This window comes from Aspergillus terreus, genomic scaffold (genome assembly GCF_000149615.1).
Source record: "Aspergillus terreus NIH2624 scaffold_15 genomic scaffold, whole genome shotgun sequence".
Taxonomy (NCBI): Eukaryota; Fungi; Ascomycota; class Eurotiomycetes; order Eurotiales; family Aspergillaceae; genus Aspergillus; species Aspergillus terreus.
The window spans coordinates 862,385-880,678 of NT_165938.1; the positions used below are offsets into that span (position 1 = coordinate 862,385).

General features: G+C 54.3%; 6 protein-coding genes across 6 annotated transcripts; 2 read left to right on the top strand and 4 right to left on the bottom strand.

Annotated features, from left to right (window-relative positions):
• Positions 1-747: 747 nt before the first annotated feature.
• On the top strand, positions 748-4,560 carry ATEG_09792 (putative MATH and UCH domain protein; the record flags this gene model as incomplete). The annotated part of the gene is made up of 4 exons (XM_001218413.1): positions 748-1,078; positions 1,130-3,214; positions 3,266-3,929; positions 3,984-4,560. The coding sequence occupies 4 exons, from the start codon at positions 748-750 to the stop codon at positions 4,558-4,560; spliced, it is 3,657 nt and encodes a 1,218-aa protein (XP_001218414.1).
• Positions 4,561-4,924: 364 nt separating this feature from the next.
• Positions 4,925-7,129, bottom strand: ATEG_09793 (S-adenosylmethionine-dependent methyltransferase superfamily domain-containing protein; the record flags this gene model as incomplete). The annotated part of the gene is made up of 1 exon (XM_001218414.1): positions 4,925-7,129. The coding sequence occupies one exon, from the start codon at positions 7,127-7,129 to the stop codon at positions 4,925-4,927; it is 2,205 nt and encodes a 734-aa protein (XP_001218415.1).
• A 277-nt stretch (positions 7,130-7,406) lies between these two features.
• ATEG_09794 (uncharacterized protein) lies at positions 7,407-8,148 on the top strand (the record flags this gene model as incomplete). Its single annotated transcript, XM_001218415.1, has 2 exons — positions 7,407-7,517; positions 7,576-8,148. The coding sequence occupies 2 exons, from the start codon at positions 7,407-7,409 to the stop codon at positions 8,146-8,148; spliced, it is 684 nt and encodes a 227-aa protein (XP_001218416.1).
• A 275-nt stretch (positions 8,149-8,423) lies between these two features.
• On the bottom strand, positions 8,424-9,490 carry ATEG_09795 (aldo/keto reductase family protein; the record flags this gene model as incomplete). The annotated part of the gene is made up of 2 exons (XM_001218416.1): positions 8,424-9,373; positions 9,433-9,490. The coding sequence occupies 2 exons, from the start codon at positions 9,488-9,490 to the stop codon at positions 8,424-8,426; spliced, it is 1,008 nt and encodes a 335-aa protein (XP_001218417.1).
• A 294-nt stretch (positions 9,491-9,784) lies between these two features.
• On the bottom strand, positions 9,785-14,232 carry ATEG_09796 (ABC transporter ATP-binding protein; the record flags this gene model as incomplete). Its single annotated transcript, XM_001218417.1, has 11 exons — positions 9,785-9,811; positions 9,862-10,834; positions 10,885-11,414; positions 11,467-11,639; positions 11,691-12,255; positions 12,301-12,898; positions 12,946-13,547; positions 13,602-13,656; positions 13,709-13,824; positions 13,900-13,953; positions 14,008-14,232. 11 exons carry the CDS (start codon positions 14,230-14,232, stop codon positions 9,785-9,787), a joined length of 3,918 nt encoding a protein of 1,305 aa, XP_001218418.1.
• Positions 14,233-15,296: 1,064 nt separating this feature from the next.
• Positions 15,297-17,935, bottom strand: ATEG_09797 (cell differentiation and development protein Fsr1; the record flags this gene model as incomplete). Its single annotated transcript, XM_001218418.1, has 4 exons — positions 15,297-15,556; positions 15,612-17,441; positions 17,500-17,778; positions 17,848-17,935. 4 exons carry the CDS (start codon positions 17,933-17,935, stop codon positions 15,297-15,299), a joined length of 2,457 nt encoding a protein of 818 aa, XP_001218419.1.
• Positions 17,936-18,294: the final 359 nt, after the last annotated feature.

Sequence of the window (18,294 nt, forward strand, 5' to 3'; positions counted from 1 at the left end):
TCAGAGGACCCATGTGGCGGAAGATCCACTTCCGGATGAGAGGATGGGGACGAAAAGGCGACGGAAATTCTAGAAGGATGGCAAACCGGGTGACAGTCTCCGACCGAAGCGACTATCCACCGAAAGATTGTCCAACTGGGGGCTCAGGGGAGCCAACCACCGCCGACTGAACCGCCGGAAAGTCGGGGCGGCGACGAGGCGATGAGGAGAAAGGAGTGGATGGCGAATGGGAAGGAGCAGAAAGAGAGGAACGAGTGGAGCAGTTCCACTGGATCCTATTGAAGATCAAGTCGAAGTGGCAAAGGCCATATTTATACCGTGGGGAGGTAGATAGATAGATAGATAGACAGGAGTAAAAATGCATTGAGTTGTTGGGAGAGGACCTACCTACATTTCAGATGCATTATTGACAAACAGCGGTGTGCACCCCGTGATCTGGCAGCCTCACTCATTCTTTTCTTTTTTCCCTCTTCGCTCTCTTTTCCACCTCTCACTTCGTTCTCTCTCACCATCTCTCTCTCTCTCTCTCTTCCTCTTCCACTTCCTCTTCCTCTTTCTTCCTTCGGTCTTCCTTCATTCCTTGTGGTTTTCATCTCATTCTTATCATCCCGTGTTCCTTCGTTCGATCGTCTCGGTCATTCCTTGTCCTCACTCCACCCCCGCCTGATAAGAGCTCCTTATCGACGTCCCCTCCACCCGTCTATATACACGTCCTCCATCGATCTATATACACAGCCTCCATCCATCATGGATTCCACGCAACAACCAGCATCTGTTGTCGTCGAACAACCTCCCTCTCCTCCTCCCATCACCCTCACCCTCGATAATATGACAGATATGCCTGTGGACTCGATACCAAACGACAACACACAACCCCCTCAGGCATCGACAGATCCCGCCACCCAGGAACAACTACATACTCCCGATCAGGCAGACACTCAAGCGCCATCCCGCCCTCAACCCCCCGATCTAGAACATCCCTTCTGGGCCGAGGTAGAGGAGGATACCTCGGTGCCTGATGAGGCAGAAATGAAGGAGATCGAGTCTGCCGCTGATGGTGACTACAGTGCCTATGAGTGTATGATCCCAACCTTTCCAGATTTGTCGCAATGTTAGCTGACAAGGATAGACGACTACTGGGAGAAGAACTTCCATCCCGACCTGGATGATCCCGAGTACCAACCCATCGAGAAGGCCCGCCTCACGTGGAAGGTCAAGGGGGTGCGCGGCACGAAAGAACATCCCAACCATGCCAAAGTCATGCGTTCGCCTCCCGCATACGTCGGAGGTTACTGGTGGACCATCAAGTTCTTCCCCCGAGGCAACAACGTGAATTCTCTGAGTATATATATCGAGTGCTCTCCCACAATGCCCACTCCGGATAAGACCTTGCCGGAGTCCGAGTTCACCGTACTTCGAGGACCAGCCGATGCCGTCCTCAAGGACACTACCCCAGATCTCCACTTCCGCTACCCCCAGACCGAGGATACGGCGGCCTGGGTGGAAGACTTCAAGGCCCACTATCCGCTCGCAGCTGATCAACCAACACCCCCCACAAACACATGGCGGGTGTCGGCTCAGATTGGAGTCATCTTATACAATCCAGAGGAGCCACGGACCGGCTGGATGCAATCGTCCTGTCATCAGTTCAATCCCCACAACCTGGACTGGGGTTGGACCAATTTCCATGGTCCTTGGGATCAGATCCATCGTCGCCAGCGCGGTCAACGTCAGGCGTTGCTGCGAAATGATACGTTGGCCTTCGATGCCTATATCCGCATCGTCGATGACCCGACCCGGTCCTTGTGGTGGCACGCCAGTGATTCGGAACCCACGTGGGACAGTCTGGGCCTGACAGGTTACCGACCTCTGGGCGACTCCGTCATCAACCACAGCGCCGAAGTGGCTGGCCTGGCAACATGGATTCACATGGCTCCCTTCTGCAAAATCATTCAGAAGGCGAACGTGTTGGACCATCTCACAAACTGTGATGTGAAACCCAAACCGCTGTGCGATGCGTTGCAGAAGTTCCTTTGGCAGCTTCGCTCTCGCGGTCAATCCCTGCAGTATGTGGATACCGACAGCATCACATCGACTCTGCGGAACTTGCATGAGTATTCCAGCGATGTGTGTGAATTCTGGGAACGGCTGCGCCGGACCCTTGAGCTGGAACTCGCGGGGACCGATGCCGCAAAGGATCTCGCTGCCCTCTTCGACAGTCCGTCGCAGGAGAGCTTGCCTGCCGATGCGCCGGTAAATACTATTCCGAAGGATTTCAATTCTCGAATCTGTGTACCGGCCGATCAGGCAAAGACAACCAGTGAAGCTCTGTCATGGTACCTTGATGCGAAACCCGGTCGCTGGGCGTTGCCTCCCGTTCTGCACCTTGAATTGAGTCGTCAAAAGCTGGACAAGGCTGCCCGCCAATGGCGTCTGTTGTACAACCGAGTGGATCTCGATGAGGAGGTCGATCTGACGCCCTGGTTGCTAGACGGTCAATGCGGCAAGTACGTTCTGTACGGCTATATTGTGCATCGTGGTCGCCGGACGTCGGGCAAGTTCTTCAGTATTCTCCGCCCTGGTGGTCCGGGTACCCGCTGGCTCGCCTTTGACGACGGCAGCGATAACCGTGTTGAATGTCTAACTCGCAAGACTGCTTTCGGTCCGCATCTTGGCCTAGATCCCTCGCAAAAGGTTGACCACAAGACCGGCCACGACGTCGCCATTGCTGTTATGTACATTCGTAGCGATGTGGTGCAGGAATACCTCCCTGGCCCCCAGGGTCCGTGGGATGCCTCCCCTGCGATGAAGCAGTACTACGAAACCGGCACGTACCCCGAGCTCAACCCGGCCGATGGCCTTTCAGATGGTGATACCCAGGTTGAGGTGTACTCCTTACCTCAATATGAGAAGCTTGGGAGTCTGTTCGACACCTATGACCTGATGTCGCAAGCGAAGGCCGCTAACAGTGTCATGTACCTGACGCTTCCGCGTTCCACAAATCTCATTGAGCTCCGCAAACGAATCGCTCTTTGGACTGCTGCAGGCACAGACAAGCCAACCACCCCGGAGAACATTCGCCTTTGGCAAATTGGTCATACGCGCGATCGTTTTGGGCCCACATTGGCGTTCGCCAGGATTTCAGATCTGGCCACTACATTGGATCAGCCCCAATCCAGCCCTGTTCGTTTCTGGATGCAGGTTGTTTCGGACGGTTAGTAACGAGATATCAGCACCAATTTATGAATTTACTAACAATTTGCAGGGGATGCCAAATACTTCGCCATGTCCGATCCTCCTGAGCAGACTGTTGTGGAAAATAAGCCAGAGGAAGCCATTGTCGAGCGCTCGGGTGCGGAATCTTCCGATGAGACGCAGTCTCTCCAAGAAGTGGAAGTTGGCCAGGCTGGCTCTTCCGGCACCATGCCTGCGCAAATCCAGCTCGAAGCCACGCCGTCTACCCCAGGTAACACCTCTGACGCAGAGCCCACAAACGACCACGCCTTTGAAGATGACTCTGCCAACGAAGCTGCCATTGCGGCCGCGATCGCGGAAGACGTTCAGCAAATGGAAACTGAATCGACGGACGTCACTCCCACGACCGATTCTGTTGTCAACCAGAATGAGTCCGAGGTCATTCCCACAGAGCCGGAGGTCCTTCTGCCTGTGGAACATGTCTACTACTTCATTCAGCTCTTCGACGTCGAGGCACAGGCCCTGCGTACGGTGGGGTCATTCTTCTCGCGGAGGGAAGAGAACATCAAGACGGCCGTGCGGAAGCATCTGCAGTGGCCCCCTGTGAAGGACTTCCAGGTGTGGCAACGCGTGGATGGCACTACTGTGACGACACTGTCCTCCGCGGAGACGTTCCAGATATTTGTCCCCGATGGAACGTGCTTCATCATTGGTGATAAGCTCAATAAGGATCGGTAAGTCACATACCCCTTGTCCCTAAGAAGACACACGATACTAACATCCTACAGACGAGCCGAGCTCAACGTCGCGGGTCTCTTCGGCAACCCAGATCAACTTGTCCGTTACCTATGGGCCGAGTCGCGCAACCACCCAACCAAGGCATTCACCGGTAACAAGACCATCGACGCCACCTTTACAGGCGATTACTACAGCGGCGAGTTCAAGAAGGGTTACTTCCACGGAAAGGGCATGCACGTTTCCGATCTGGGTGCGACGTACAACGGCGACTTCGTCCTTGGCAAACGTCACGGTCGTGGTCTCATGGAGTATCCCACGGGGGATACTTATGACGGTGACTGGTTCGAGAACCAGTGCCATGGCCAAGGTACATTTGTCGAGAAGAAGACCGGCAACAAATACGTCGGAGGATATAAAGATGGCAAGCGCCACGGCCGCGGCATCAGCTACTGGGAGGTGGCTGACGAGGAGATGGACCTGTGCCAGATCTGCTACAGCGAGGAGCAAGATGCGCTCTTCTACGACTGTGGTCATGTCTGCGCGTGCGTCGCCTGCGCACGCCAGGTCGACATCTGTCCCATCTGTCGGAAGAACATTCTTAATGTGGTCAAGATTTACCGGACATGAGCTGGGAGCAGTTAAATGCACTGGAACATGAAATTGATTTATATATTTGGAGGAGTTGCATCATTGGAGAAATACGGCATACCCCGGAGGTTTAAGACATGGATCCACCTTACTGATTGTTGTTACGAGCGAGATTAGATCTGATTTAACAATCCTTTTTCGAAGTGATATCGCGCAGATGCCACATAGTTTGGATAGACAATTAAACCGTCAATGGTATCTATTGTATTTGAACCAGCTAGCTATCTACTGCTAATCGGACAATCGAACATGCGCCACCCATACCAGAACAAGAATGCTTTTGATTCAACCCAGAGAAAAAGTAATTGTCAATTATACAGAATCAGACCAGCGAGTGAATTATTCATTTACTGGATTTCTTACCCTTGGGGCTTTGACTCTGCTTCTTGTTCTTTTTCTTCTCGGCCGGAGACGACTGAGCTTTCTCGGCAGGCTTCCCAGCAGAAGGCTTCTCGGTACCCTCCTTGGCCTCATTCTTCTCCTTCTTGTTGGCTTTGGGTGCGTCATTGGACTGTTCAGCGGGCTTGTCCTTCTTGGGCGACTTTCCAGGCTTGCTCAGCACAGCCTTGGGGTTCAGTCCCTTCCGACGGAGACGGTTGCGCTCCGCGCGCGCGATACGCTCCGCATCCTCGTCTTCCTCGAACGGGCCGAAGGCACCACCCTCGGCATCCATGACGGTACCGTCCTCATCGGTGATGGGCGTCTTGTCGACGACCTCATCGTCCGTCGTGCCGGCGGTCTCGGCAGGCTTGTTCGTCGAGGAGGCGGTGGCAGCGGCGCCGTCGACGGCGGGCTTGCCCGCGGGCGTGGGGCCGATCTTCTTGAACTTGGAGACGAAGAAACCGTCGACGTTCTCGCGGTGCGGGAAGTAGCGGCGGGTCAGGGTCATCTTGGGGTCGAAGTGCTTGCCCATGTAGTTGGTGAAGCCGGGGGAGCCGAAGTCGCCGAGGCCGGTGTCGACGAGCTTGACGTTGGGGCGCTTCTTCAGCACGTACTGCACGACGGCCTCGTTCTCCTCGACCGTCACGCTACACGTCGAGTAGACGATGTAGCCGCCGGTTTTGGACGCGTGGTCGACGGAGTCGATAGCGGCGAGAAGCAGCTGGCGCTGCATGTGCGGGATGGCGAGGAAGTCGCGCTCGTTCTTGTTTGTCTTGACGCCTGGGTCCTTGGAGATGACGCCGGTTCCGGTGCAGGGTGCGTCGAGGAGCACGCGGTCGAAGCCGCCCATCGCCTTGGGGAAGGCCGTGCGCGCGTCCAGGTTCGTCACGATCGTGTTCTTGCAGCCCAGACGGTGGATGTTACCGATCAGACCCTTGGCACGGGGCTTGCTGGCATCGTTGGCGATCACGCAGCCCGTGTTGCGCATCAGCGCCGAGATGTACGTCGTCTTACCACCGGGGGCGGCGGCCATATCGAGAATGCGCTCTTCGGGCTGCGGGGCCAGCGCCATGACGGGGAGGAAAGAGGAGGCCGCTTGCAAGATGTAGTGGCCGGCAAGGTACTCGGGCGTGGCACCGAGGGGCACGGCAGACTCGAAGACCTGTAGGCCGACCTTGGACCACTTGCCGACGGGCTCGAGCACCACACCGCGGTTGATGAGGGCTTGGGCGAGGGACCGACGGTTCGTGCGCAGGGTGTTGGTACGGATGACGACGGGGCGAGGGGTTTCGTTGGCTTCGAAGAAGGCGAAGGCTTCCATGGGGGTGAAGAGGTTGAAGAGCTTTTCGGCTAGGAACGGCGTGTATCCGTAGTAGGTGCAGATGTCGTTCAACAGGAGCTGGAGGTAATCGGCACGGGACTTGCCCGGCTGGCCCAGCGTCTTCAGGTCTCCCAGAATGCGGATGGTATCTGTGATTCGTGTGCGGAGCAATTGCAAATCGGGGGCCAGGCCGTGGCCCACAGTGGCCTCTGCATCTCCGAAGACGTCAGGTCCGGCGATGTTGGTCTGCATGGCGGCCTCCTTCAGTTCTTGTTCGGCCTCCTCTTCTTCCTGTTTCTTCTCGAGGTCGAGTTTACGGGACAGTCCTGCGATGTTGGCGGCGGTCAATTTCTCCTCGGCGTCGGATTCGTCGTCGGAGAACAGGTTGGCGTGAGGGTGGTCTTCTTCATCGGAGTCCATGAAAGAATCATTCTCTTCGTCGGAATCGCCCTCCTCCTGGCTATCCATCGAGCCGTCGCTAATATCGTCCAGATCGCCGAACTCGTCCGCCATTGCGTCGTCAAGGCCAGACATTTCCTCGTCGTCCTCTTCTTCGTCGTCCGATTCCGCGAAAAGCTGCTTCTTCTGCGTGGGCTTCTCCTTGGGCTTTCCCTTGCCCGCGGACGCATCTTTGGTCGTCTTTCCATTCGTCACAGTGGCATCCGCCTTCTTCTTGGAAACCTTTTTCACGGGCTCATCGTCCTCCGCCGCAGCTCTTCTCCGCTTCGCGCCCGACTCTGGTTTGGATTCGGGCTCGGCGGCCTTGCGCTTTTTGAATGTCGTGATTTTCGACTCATCGAGCGGGGCCGGAGGGCCCTGCTTCTTCATACGACGACCCTTACCCATTGTGATATGTGAAGTGGAGGAGTCGGGGGAAGAGGTGAAGTTGGAGTTGATCGAGATTGCTTTGCAAATCTTCCGCTTTTTTTTTTTTCTTTTCCGATTTTTTTCTGCTGCAGGCGGTGAGCGTGGGCAGAAGGATTCGGCAGGCGGTAAGGATCTAAACTACCTGAGGTCCCACATATGATGCCTTGATGCCTGAAGAGCTTGCGGGATGTGCAACATCATCGCTCTTGATTGTTGTTCTTTCTACAGCACGTCACTCCATTCCTCTGCCGCAACCATGACCGAAATCAACTTCATCAAATCCTATCTGGCTTCACTGGACTCCCGTCCGGTCAAGCTCCCGGCCGATTATGTCTTCGATCCCGAGCGAGTCGGGCTCCGTGTCCCAGTATGCCTGCCCACCAAGAACATCCTCCGCTAAAGCATTGATACTAACCCATATACAGTACCTCCTCCCCCGTCTACAGCCGCCCCGCCCGGAAATGCCCAAGAAAGTCAAGCCCACCATGGCCCCGGGGTCCTCGAAGTCGATCACAGTCCGCCTGAAGTCCGCGCGCAACCCCGCCCTCGAATTCACCATTTCGAATGCGCCTCTCGCCACGACATCTGTCCAGGACCTTAAAGATGCCGTGCAGGCTCGTGTGGTCGATGCGCAGGACGGCGCCGTGCCCGTGGATAAGATCAAGATTCTCTACAAGCGCAAGCCGGTGGCGGGGAAGACGATCGCCGAGATCTTGTCCGACGAGCCCGAGATGCTGTCCGGTGGAAAGGAGGTGGAGTTTGGAGTGATGATTATGGGCGGTGCGAAGGTGGTCGAAGCGGAGACGACGACGAGTGCCCCTGAGCAGCAGGATGCTGCGGCGGCGAAAGCGGCTGTTGGACCCAGTGGGGAGACTTTGTTGGAGACGGAGGCCTTCTGGAATGATCTTGAAGGCTTCCTGGAACAACGGCTGAAGGATACAGAGGAAGCGGCGAAATTGAGGACGTTGTTTAAGGGTGCGTGGGCTTCGAGTCGGTGATGTGCATGTTTACCGGTTTTGAGTTTAATGGAGCTACTTGACGTGAGCATATCTTGCACGAACAGAAGAACTTAATGGAATAAAGGTGGAAACACCCCTTGATTCATTTCAGGGACCATTGCTTGTCTCGAGATAGGGACGGATGTTCCCCATTGAGGGCTTTCAACGGGAGGACCACAGTCTACTGGAAGGCGTGGCCAGAGCGAGAAGCAAGCGGCAAGAATTTTCAGAGTGATCTATGCTATACAAGTCGATCTATACAGACACTACCTCAACTAATGCCAATAGTTCGGCGCAACCCCCTTTACACTCGGCCAAACCTCCTCCAGGACCTGTACAATCTCATCCGGTAGCGGACCCTGCTCCAGATCCACCAGATTCGCCTCCAGGTGCTTGACACTGCTAGCCCCAACAATGATCGCATCACCCAGCTCCTCCCTCAGAAACGAATGATGCTTCAACCACCGCAACGCGACCTCCCCATCGCGCAGACCATGCTTCTCCGCCACAGCATGTATCGCCTCTAGCGCATCAAAATACACCCCATTCCAGTACCGCGTCCGGTGCACGCTCCCCTGCGCAATCTTCGGGTCAAACCGCGACCCAGCCTCAAACTCCGTCTGGTCGCGCGTATACCGCCCCGTCAGGAATCCCCCCGCTAGCGGCTGGAAGGCATACAGCGCGATGCCGTATTTCCGCAAACACGGGAACAGCTCGCCCTCGATGCTCCGCTGCAGAACATGATACACCCCCTGGTAGACGCTCGGCATGACCCAGCCGTTCTTCTTGCAGATCTCGCAGATGGCGGCGACCTCCCATGCCATGTAGTTGCTCAGTCCGAAGCGGGTGAAGCGGCCTTCCTTGTGCAGCGCGTTCACTTCGCGGAGGGTATCTTCGAAGGGTGTGGTGCGGTCTGGGCCGTGGAGGTAGAACAGGTCGATTTTGGAGGCTTGGAGGGCGTCCAGACTTGAGAGGAGCCCGCGACGGATGTCTTCCGGTCGGTGGGTGTAGATCTCGCTGAACATCTGCTCTTTGCCTATCGTGGGGTAGAGCTTTGTGGCCATGACGAGGCTGCGGTTTTGCCAGTCGGCTGCTGCGAGCATCGCTTCGGATGAACCGTTGCCGTAGATGCGGGCTGTGTCGATTTCGTTGTGGCCGTGGCGCTGGAAGACGTCGAGCATAGATGAAGCCAGGCTATTGTCGTGGACGCGGGCACCGAGTGTGTCTGGTTTTGTTAGCTACGTACTCCTTCAAGCAATCAATGACCATGTCTCGAGGACTTACTCGGCTCGCCAAAGGTCATGGCGCCGAACACGATCTTGAGATTGTTATTGTCCGTCATTTTGACTCTGATTATGATTGAAATACAAGAGAAATGGTTTCAATGGGCATTGAGTATTTATACTTGGGCTGAACGGCGGAGGCAACCCTCTTAGTCCGTTAACGCCGGAACGAGGCTTATATCCGGTGCTGACTGCTGACCTCCGTACAGTATGCTTGAAAATCAAGGCTGAGATGGAATCGCGAGAAGAGATGATATCATCTATATTACAGTATCAGGCTATGAGAGGAGTATCTACCATCGAAAGATGACTATATTACAATGAACTCCTCGGTGTCCTGGCAGGGAGATGGATCATTTATCCATCGCGTTCTCCAGACACTATCATTAGGTTAGTACAACGCAAAAAATATACGAAAAGGAAGACTCACCATCTGCCAGTAAGTTCCCTTCTTTCGGAGCAATTCCTGGTGCGTTCCTTGCTCCACGATGCGAGAGCCCTTCCCACCATGCGCTTCTCCAAACACAAAGATCACGTCGGCCTTCTGGATCGTGGCCAGTCTGTGGGCAACAGCTACGATTGTCATGCTTCTCTTCGCAGCCAAGCGGTCCATTGCTGCTTGCACGAGCTTTTCGGATTGCGAGTCAAGACTCGAGGTGGCCTCATCTAACAGGAGAAGAGACGGTTTTCGTAACAGCGCACGCGCAATGCAGAGTCGTTGCCGCTGGCCTCCGCTAAGCGATGTCTGGGCCTTTATACCGAGCTCAGTGGAGTAGCCGTTCGGAAGTGATGCGATGAAATCATGGATTTCCGCGTCTTTGCATGCTTGCACTATATCATCTTCAGTGAAATCAGACTCGTCAAGGCCTAGGGTAATGTTGTCACGGATCGTTCCCTCGAAAAGCCTCGGTTCCTGTGCCACGAGTGAGATTGCCCTCCGGTAGGACGAGGTCTCTAGGCGACTTATATCATGGCCGTCGACTGTAATGGTGCCTTGTGCTGGGTGATAGAATTTCTCCAGCAGTGATATGACGGTCGTCTTGCCACAACCGGACGGCCCGACAAACGCGACGAATTGCCCACTTTCGATGTTGAACCTGAGATCCGAGAAAAGAGGGACCTCTTGCGACGCATATATGAATGTAACCTGGTTGAATTCGAGTCTTGCGCCCTCGCTCCGCTCGAAGTTTGTCTTTTGAACGGAGTCGGCCCCGGTACTGCTCGCTGAAGCTGGCCTTGGACGAAAGTCCAACATCCTGTTAGCCGATGCGGTTGCCTGTGCGATATTTGATCCAAAGCTAAAGAATTGGCCAGCTTGCTGTCCTCCTTGAATGATTGCCATATAGATAACGAAAAATTTTGTCGGCTCGTACTCTCTTGACGCCAGCAGTTGGCCACCGTACCTGAGAAAAGAATCAGTAATTGTGCATGTTGTCTTTTTTGGGTTGCTCACCAGAAAGTCAGTGCCATCGCACATAGCTCAACGCTATCGGAAAAAGCAAAGATCAATGTGGCGTACCAGGCTTTCCGAAAAGCCTTCCTCTGTTGTTCCTGGAGGAGGTTCCGATACCGATTCAAGATAGCATCTTCCATCGTCAGTGCTGAGACAGTCCGGAAGGCCTCTATGGCCTCGGCAGCGAACTGCGAACTACCCGCATACACCTTCGCGTTCATTGCATCGAACTGCATCTCATATCTAATGCGCATGAAAGAAGCGAGAAAAGTGCATGGCAAAGCCGCGAATACCGCCACCAAGCTTAGCTTCCAGCCAAAGGAAAAGGCGATCACTATGGAGCCCACGACACCAAAGATGGAAATAATCGGAAATGCGCCATTTGGTCCCAGTAACTCCTGAACTTGCTTCGGGTCAGTCGCAAGCCGAGAAACCAGGGAGCCGGACGCATTCTCATGGCGGTCGTAGAACGCGATTGGTTTCTTCAAGATATTCTCGATGTAATCCGTTCGGCAGTATGAGCCAACCTCCTGGATCAGTGTCAGTTTGCGAGTACTTGCCGTGCTACTAGTTACTGCTTACCATTGAGAACCGGTTGGTACAGTAGCCCAGCACGCTATAGCAAGCAGCCACCCCGAGGGCGAGGATGAAGAACATTAGCGCCCAAAAATTCGCAGCGTCTGCAAGTTTCTCTACACTCAATCTGAAGACACCGATCAACTGTGCCATCAACCAGCTCTGTAATGGGAAGGAGGCTTTTTATGTGTTGGATTAGCCTAGCCATCGATAAGAGCAGGGACACTCACCTCCAGCTCCGGCAGCGGCGAGCAAGGTCGGAATATACAACATCCACCTTGCGCGCTGCTCGTATAAGAATAGCCCGATACTGGTGAAGAAGCTTCGGCTTTCTTTGTAGTCCTCTTCGTCCTTTTGTGAGGAATCATAGAGGACCGTATCCACTGACTTGGCCTCCTCTTCCAGCTCCGGACTGGCCTCCGTCATGTCAGTCTCATCTTCTGCCGAGATCTCCAGTCTCTGGGCATTGACAAGGCCTCTATACACGCCACCATCGATGTCCATCAGCTCATCATGCGACCCATGCTCCATGTCAACGCCACCCGTCATCACAACAATTTTGTCAGCTTTCCGGATAGTCGAGAGTCTATGGGCAATCACGACTGTGGTGCGGTCCTTCGACACTCGGTCTAGCGCTGCCTGGACTATCTTCTCTCCGCGGACATCAATTGCACTTGTCGCCTCGTCTAATATCAGAATGGTGGGCTGCTTGATGATGCTTCGCGCAATAGCCAGACGTTGCCTTTGACCGCCGCTCAGCTTGGTACCGTTCTCTCCCACGATAGTATCATAGCCCTGTTGGGGTCAGACGCCGCAGTGTGAACAAAAGGTGTCACATACCTCTGGCAGACGGTCGATAAACTCTGTCGCTGATGCTTCTTCGCAGGCCTTCTGGACCAGCTCCCTTTTGGTGGATTCGGGTTCGTTCTCCCATTTTGTTCCAATCAAACCAAAGGATACATTGTTGAAGATCGTGTCGTTGAAAAGGAACGGCTCTTGCTGGACAAGTCCAATCCGAGATCTCCACCATTTCAAGTCGAGGTCGCTTATCTTGTGCTGGCCAACGAAGATATCCCCACCGTTGAGAGGCCCATCTCCCTCCTTCAGGTCATACCATCGTTCAATCAAGGCGGCGATCGTGCTCTTTCCGGAGCCGGATGGCCCTACCAACGCAGTCGTCTTTCCTCTTTCAAAGCGGGCGTTGAACCCTTTCAGCACCTTCGTGTCTGGACGAGAAGGGTACGTAAATTCGACATCCTGAAAAATGATATCGACTTCAGCGGAAGCCTCGGGCTCGCGGAAACCGCTAGTGTCGATCCTCTCAGAATTGATCATTTCGAAAAACGAGCCCGCAGCGCTAGCAGCCTTGGACACGATCATCAACGGCGAGGCGATGTTTCCCAGAACACTCACCGCGATCATGACGGAGAAGAACACCCTGAAAATGTATTAGCAAGGCCATGACCGGGTTGCGCGTGTACCCACGTGATAACGACGTTGATATTCGCAATGTGACCCTCTCTGTAGAGCTTCAGGCCAAACCAGAACGCCAGCGAATAGCTGGAGTACATCGCGAAGAACACCAGACCAAGCTGGATCCCCAATACGGTTGACATGCGCTGCCCCCGTCTCCGCGCTTCCTCAATCCAGCCGGCATATTTCTTGCAGAGGAAACTCTGCGCTCCGAGCGACACGACAGTGCGGATGGAGCCAAAGATCTCGGCTGCGATAGACGAGTGCTTCTTGTCGGCCTCATCTACTTCTGCTTGGACCTTGACAAGGACCGGGATTGTGAAAGAGCAGACGACAAGGATGAAAAGAAGAGCAGCGCTTGTGACGAGTGTCAAGGCCCATGAGTACTTGAACGCAATGATGTATGCGGTAATTAGAAGAGCGATGGATTGGAAGAGGATAGCGAGTTTGTCCGAGATGCTCTGCTGGATGGAATTGGAGAGGGTTGTGATTGTATTCGTGATCGTTCCCACTGATACCTGGTCCAGCTTGCTGATGCGTTGGGCGAAAAGAGACTGCATGTATTCTAGCCGGAGGGTGGCCGAAACGCGAAGACTGATGACACGGAAACAGTACTAGGTAGGTTAGTGGTGTAGTCGTATGTGACCGTGGTGATGATGTTGATTTACCATGGAGACGTATGTCAACGTGAACTTCCCAATGAAGAGGTACACGATGTACAAGCTTAGCCAGCATCAGTCATGAACAGACAGTCTCACCACGCATGCTCACATACCTCAGATTGCTGACGGAGGCTTTGAATTCGTCCTCAGTGACCGTTGTCCCGGGCGTGAAATAGCCGTTGAATTCTCCAACCAGGTTTCCGAAGACGATATTCATCAGAGGCAGAGGCTATTGACGACGTCAAGGTCATGTCTCAAGAACCAGCATTTTTGAACCTACCGCACCAGATCCGATCGAACATACAAGCCCCAAAGCGAGAATCGCGCGATCCTGTGTATTGGCGTAGGAAAAGACCCTCTACAGACGTACACTGTCAGCGGAATGCTAGAATTCTCACGGGATAGTTCTCACGAAATAATTTGCCAGGGAAGCACTCTGTTCAGGCTGCTCATCTTTACTTTCAGAGGCCTGGTCTTCGGACTTTTCTTCATCGGAGGATTTTTCTTTTGTCTCGTTCAGTTTGACAGCGCTGGCTTCTTTGCGCTCAGCCGTTTGAGACGACTCATGTTGCAGGCCGAGTGAGTCCGGACTCTGCGCCGAGAGCTGCCTAGATTCGGGCTCCGAAGGAGGTCCCATTATGTCGACCGTGATCGAAAAGGTCGTAGGGGGTCAAGGTGTGTTCATCTCGCGAGCGATGTACATTGACGACTGCCGGTCGTGGAGAATGTGTCTTATATCGCGAGGTCGAAGCTACCGTCGCGACAGAGAGCCCAGGCAGCGTCAAACCGACGCGTGGCGTTCTAGTGGCTTCGCTCCTGATCGGCAGGGAAATGAGGCTTTCGTGTATATGGATCATGTTTGTACTCTGTACAGTAAGTAGTAGGGTGCCAAGGGCGGGGGATGCCGAGCTCGTATCGCCGTAATGAGCTAGAGTATCTGATAGCCTAGCCCTTTACCCGAAGAGGATGTTGCTCGGGGGTCACTTTTGCCCGGGCACACACAGGTAAGGCTGATTCACTACCCGGGCAGACAATGTCATCCTTGTGGAGTTGGCATCGTGGTGAGGGGGTGCTCGTTGGCAGCAAGTTCATGAATTCCAAGTGCCGTATCCGCCTTCATAATGTCCACTGTCTTAAAACTTCAGCAAATCGTACATTTGTATGAGGATTATCTTGGCAAATGAGCCGCGTCATCGAAGCGTCTCAAAATAGTACACTCCACGGAACCGAGAAGCATTAGATTACATATTCCATTCATAAGACCATACCTGTACAATAGGTAGAATGCGCAAGTACTCAGAAACACCAAGCCTGGGAGAAGTCTGATACACCTGTAGAAAACCCACAAATGCTGTTCTATCCCAATCAGCTCATCACAGTCTGGCCTCCCCCCAGACAACATACCAAAGTAGACGGGCGTAATCCATATGCGAACAGGGGATATTGGGGTGTCAAAATTTAATAGCCGAATTAATGAGACAAATGTGAATGTTAAAATGGGGGGAAGAACCTATAACCACACAAGGAGAAAGGAACATATGCCAGGCAAATTGACACCGTTGCAAATGCTCGAGATGGGCCAAGCGCTCGTCCATTTTCATGCGTCGAAAGAACACAGCAAGAGAAAACGTATCGGCTGCAATGTGCTTGTGACAAGATCAAAAAGAAGTAACATCATACATCGACAACCGTCCTCATTCATTATCTCGAGAAGACCTTCACGACCCCGTCTCCTCCTCCACTGACGACCCAGCGACCGTCACGGCTCCATACCGCGGCGCAAACACCTTCGCCGCGCATCAGCCGGTGACTGGTAATTTCTTGGGTACAGCTTCGTTTCTCCAGGTTCCAGAATCGCAAACTGGCATCATGACCGGCAGACACTAGTTCACGCCCGTCCGGAGAGAGCGACAGTGATGCAATCGCTGATGGATGAGCAAGCATAGTGTAGGTACATTGGCCTAGACAAAGGTTAGCACGCTTTATCTTGCAGTAGAAGTCTTAGGAGATACATACCACTGTTGGCATCGAAGAACCGGATATATCTGTCTTCGTATCCACAAATGATCACTCCCTCCACAGCGCTCGAACCAGTCGCGCCGTGAACTACCTCCTCTTCGGCTGGAATGCGGCTTGGGTCGAGGCCTGCCGAGCCATCAAAACCAACCGTGGTCGCAACAACAGAGTTAACACCTGTCGATGGCGTTCCGTCGTATGTCTCTAGGCTCGCCATTCCCGCAATCTCCTCGCCAGTTCTCGTATCATAGACGATCACGGACGCGTCCGAAAAGGAAACGACAAAGTTGACACCAGCAAGAGACAGAGGACTTATACAAGTTGGCGACGGGGAGTCTTTGTGAACGATGTTATGGATGAGGGTATAGTGGAACGGAGTTGTCGTTGCCGTGCTAGGCTGTGGGGAAGAAGGGAAATTGGAACCGGATGATATCGAGTTTGCGCGCCGACTGCCTCCAGCGCGCCGAGATCCTGCCTGTGGCGACGATAACTGGGGAGGTGCACTAACGGCCCAAATCAAGATGTGGCCGTCTGCAGCACCCGATGCAAGTAGTATCCGGTCGGGGCCGCCGTACTGAGCACAGGAGTCCCCAAACACAGAGCCGGTGGTGCCAGGAAGAACACACAGGCCCCATACAGCATCGGTGTGACCATCAAGGGTAGCCTTGGGGTCTACGCGACCTCGCTCCCAAACGCGAACGCTGGCATCTTGGCCACCAGAAAACACCCAGCCATCACCGGACACACGGCCACCATTAGAGAAGTTCTGCGACGGAGAACAGGCGGCCAAGGCAGTCACCGCGCCTACGTGGCCGCGGTGAGTGAAATAGCTCGTAATGTCAAGATCATTGCTCGAGCTAGCCGCCTGAGAACCAAAAGCGCCATAGCTTGCGGGAATGATCCATCGTTTGATCGTGCCATCATCGCTGCAGGTGCAGATCTCTGGTTCAGAAGGGCTGCCGCCGCCTGTAAATATGACCGACCGGATTACGTCCAGGTGGCCTCGTAGAGCGAACCGAACTTTGAAATTAGTGTCGGGCTTAGCAACACCGGAGGCGCTCAGTTCAATGGCCCCATCACTCTTGCGCTGCGCACCGGAGCTCTTCCGTCGATGCGAGAGTGAGCCCGGGCGCGAAGGAGATTTCGACCGCACGAAGTTGGCGTTGGGAAAAGCATCCACATCTGGTCGATGAGGCGGCATTGGTCCTGTCGCGGATTCCGACTCCGAAGGCTCATCGAAATTCCAACCGTCAGTGTCATCCGCGTTTTCCTCAGTCTGACCCGGCTTCATCTCGTCCCTGCCTGCTGCATGTGCACCGTATCCTTCGAAGCCTGCGCGTTCATCGATGCGCGCGGACTCCAGACCTTGCTTTCGGTTATCAACCGCCGTCACAGGCGTTTGCTGCGGTTCCAGAGGTTTTCGTTCAAGAGCCTCGCGAGAACCGGGGGGGAGATTGGATTGGTTTTGCGCTCGGGACAAGGCAGATGGTTCGGAGTACTGCGCCATCATGGGTTGGTGGTTAGGGATCGGTGCCTCGCGTGCCATGAAATGGTTCGCTTGCTGCTGTTGCTTCTGGCGTTGCTGCTGTAGATAAGCCTCTTCCAGGCTTTGCTGAGACAGATGCTGGTTGCCATAGAGGTGATTCGAAAGGTCTGGGTCGCTAAGGTCGAGAGGAGGGTGTGAGGAGGGGATAACATGGTAGGCGACTTCCTGGTGACATTTTGCCAAGTATCGACGCGACTTCTCTCGTTCACTCTCTTGTCTGTCGTGTTGATTGTCCGCGTTCAAGTCGGAATCACCTAGGTCGGCGAATGGGCTGGGGCGTTGAGCTAGGGCGGTAATCAGTATACGCGCGATTCAATCAAAAGGTTGGGGGAAGGGGACTACATTTGATAGCGTTCAAACTCTCGCGAGCGATCTCCTTGGGGTCGCGCATGTCCTCCACCGTCTCGTTGTTACTGAGCTTCTTGACCTTCTCTCGTTCTTTTTTCAAGGCAGCTTCCAGTAGCCGAACATGTTTTCCCAAGGACTCGTGTAACCGTTTGCTCGTTCGGACGTCGCCTTCCAGCCGTCCAATGCGAGACTTCATTTCCGCGCGCTCAATCTCCCAAGCATTGCGGTCTCGTTCGTGGCGGTGCCATTCTGTCTGCAAAAAGCGCATAACGCCTTTCGGATTAAGCAGTTAGTATGACTCGGACGGCTCCGCGCATGACAGGGGTTCCCCCGATCACTCACCTTGCAATGTGTACTCCGTCCCCTGAGGCTGTCCGCCGTTTGACGGCATATCACCCCCGGGCCCAACAAACCCTCCACCGCCAGCCATGGCTGATGACGACTGCCACGCCATGCACAATCAGCCGACAAGAGTATTGAGAGGCCGAAAGGGTCGTAAGTCGAAGGATTCGGAATTATGGGAGGTGTGAGTCGAGAGGAGCTCTGGGGAGAAAGGCGGTCGTAAACTCTGTTGATGTAAGCCAACAAGCGGGAGCGGGCGACAACGGCAGGAAACCAAGTTCCTAGCCGCGTCAACACCGATAAAGAGAGGACAATGGGAATAAGGAGATGAAGGGGTTCGGAGAAGGAGAAATGCGACCGGAGATGCAGCAAGAGACTGGCCAGAGGGTCACTGGGACGGGACACCGTAGAAGAAAGGTTGGCGTCTTACTAAGGATCCTGGTTGGC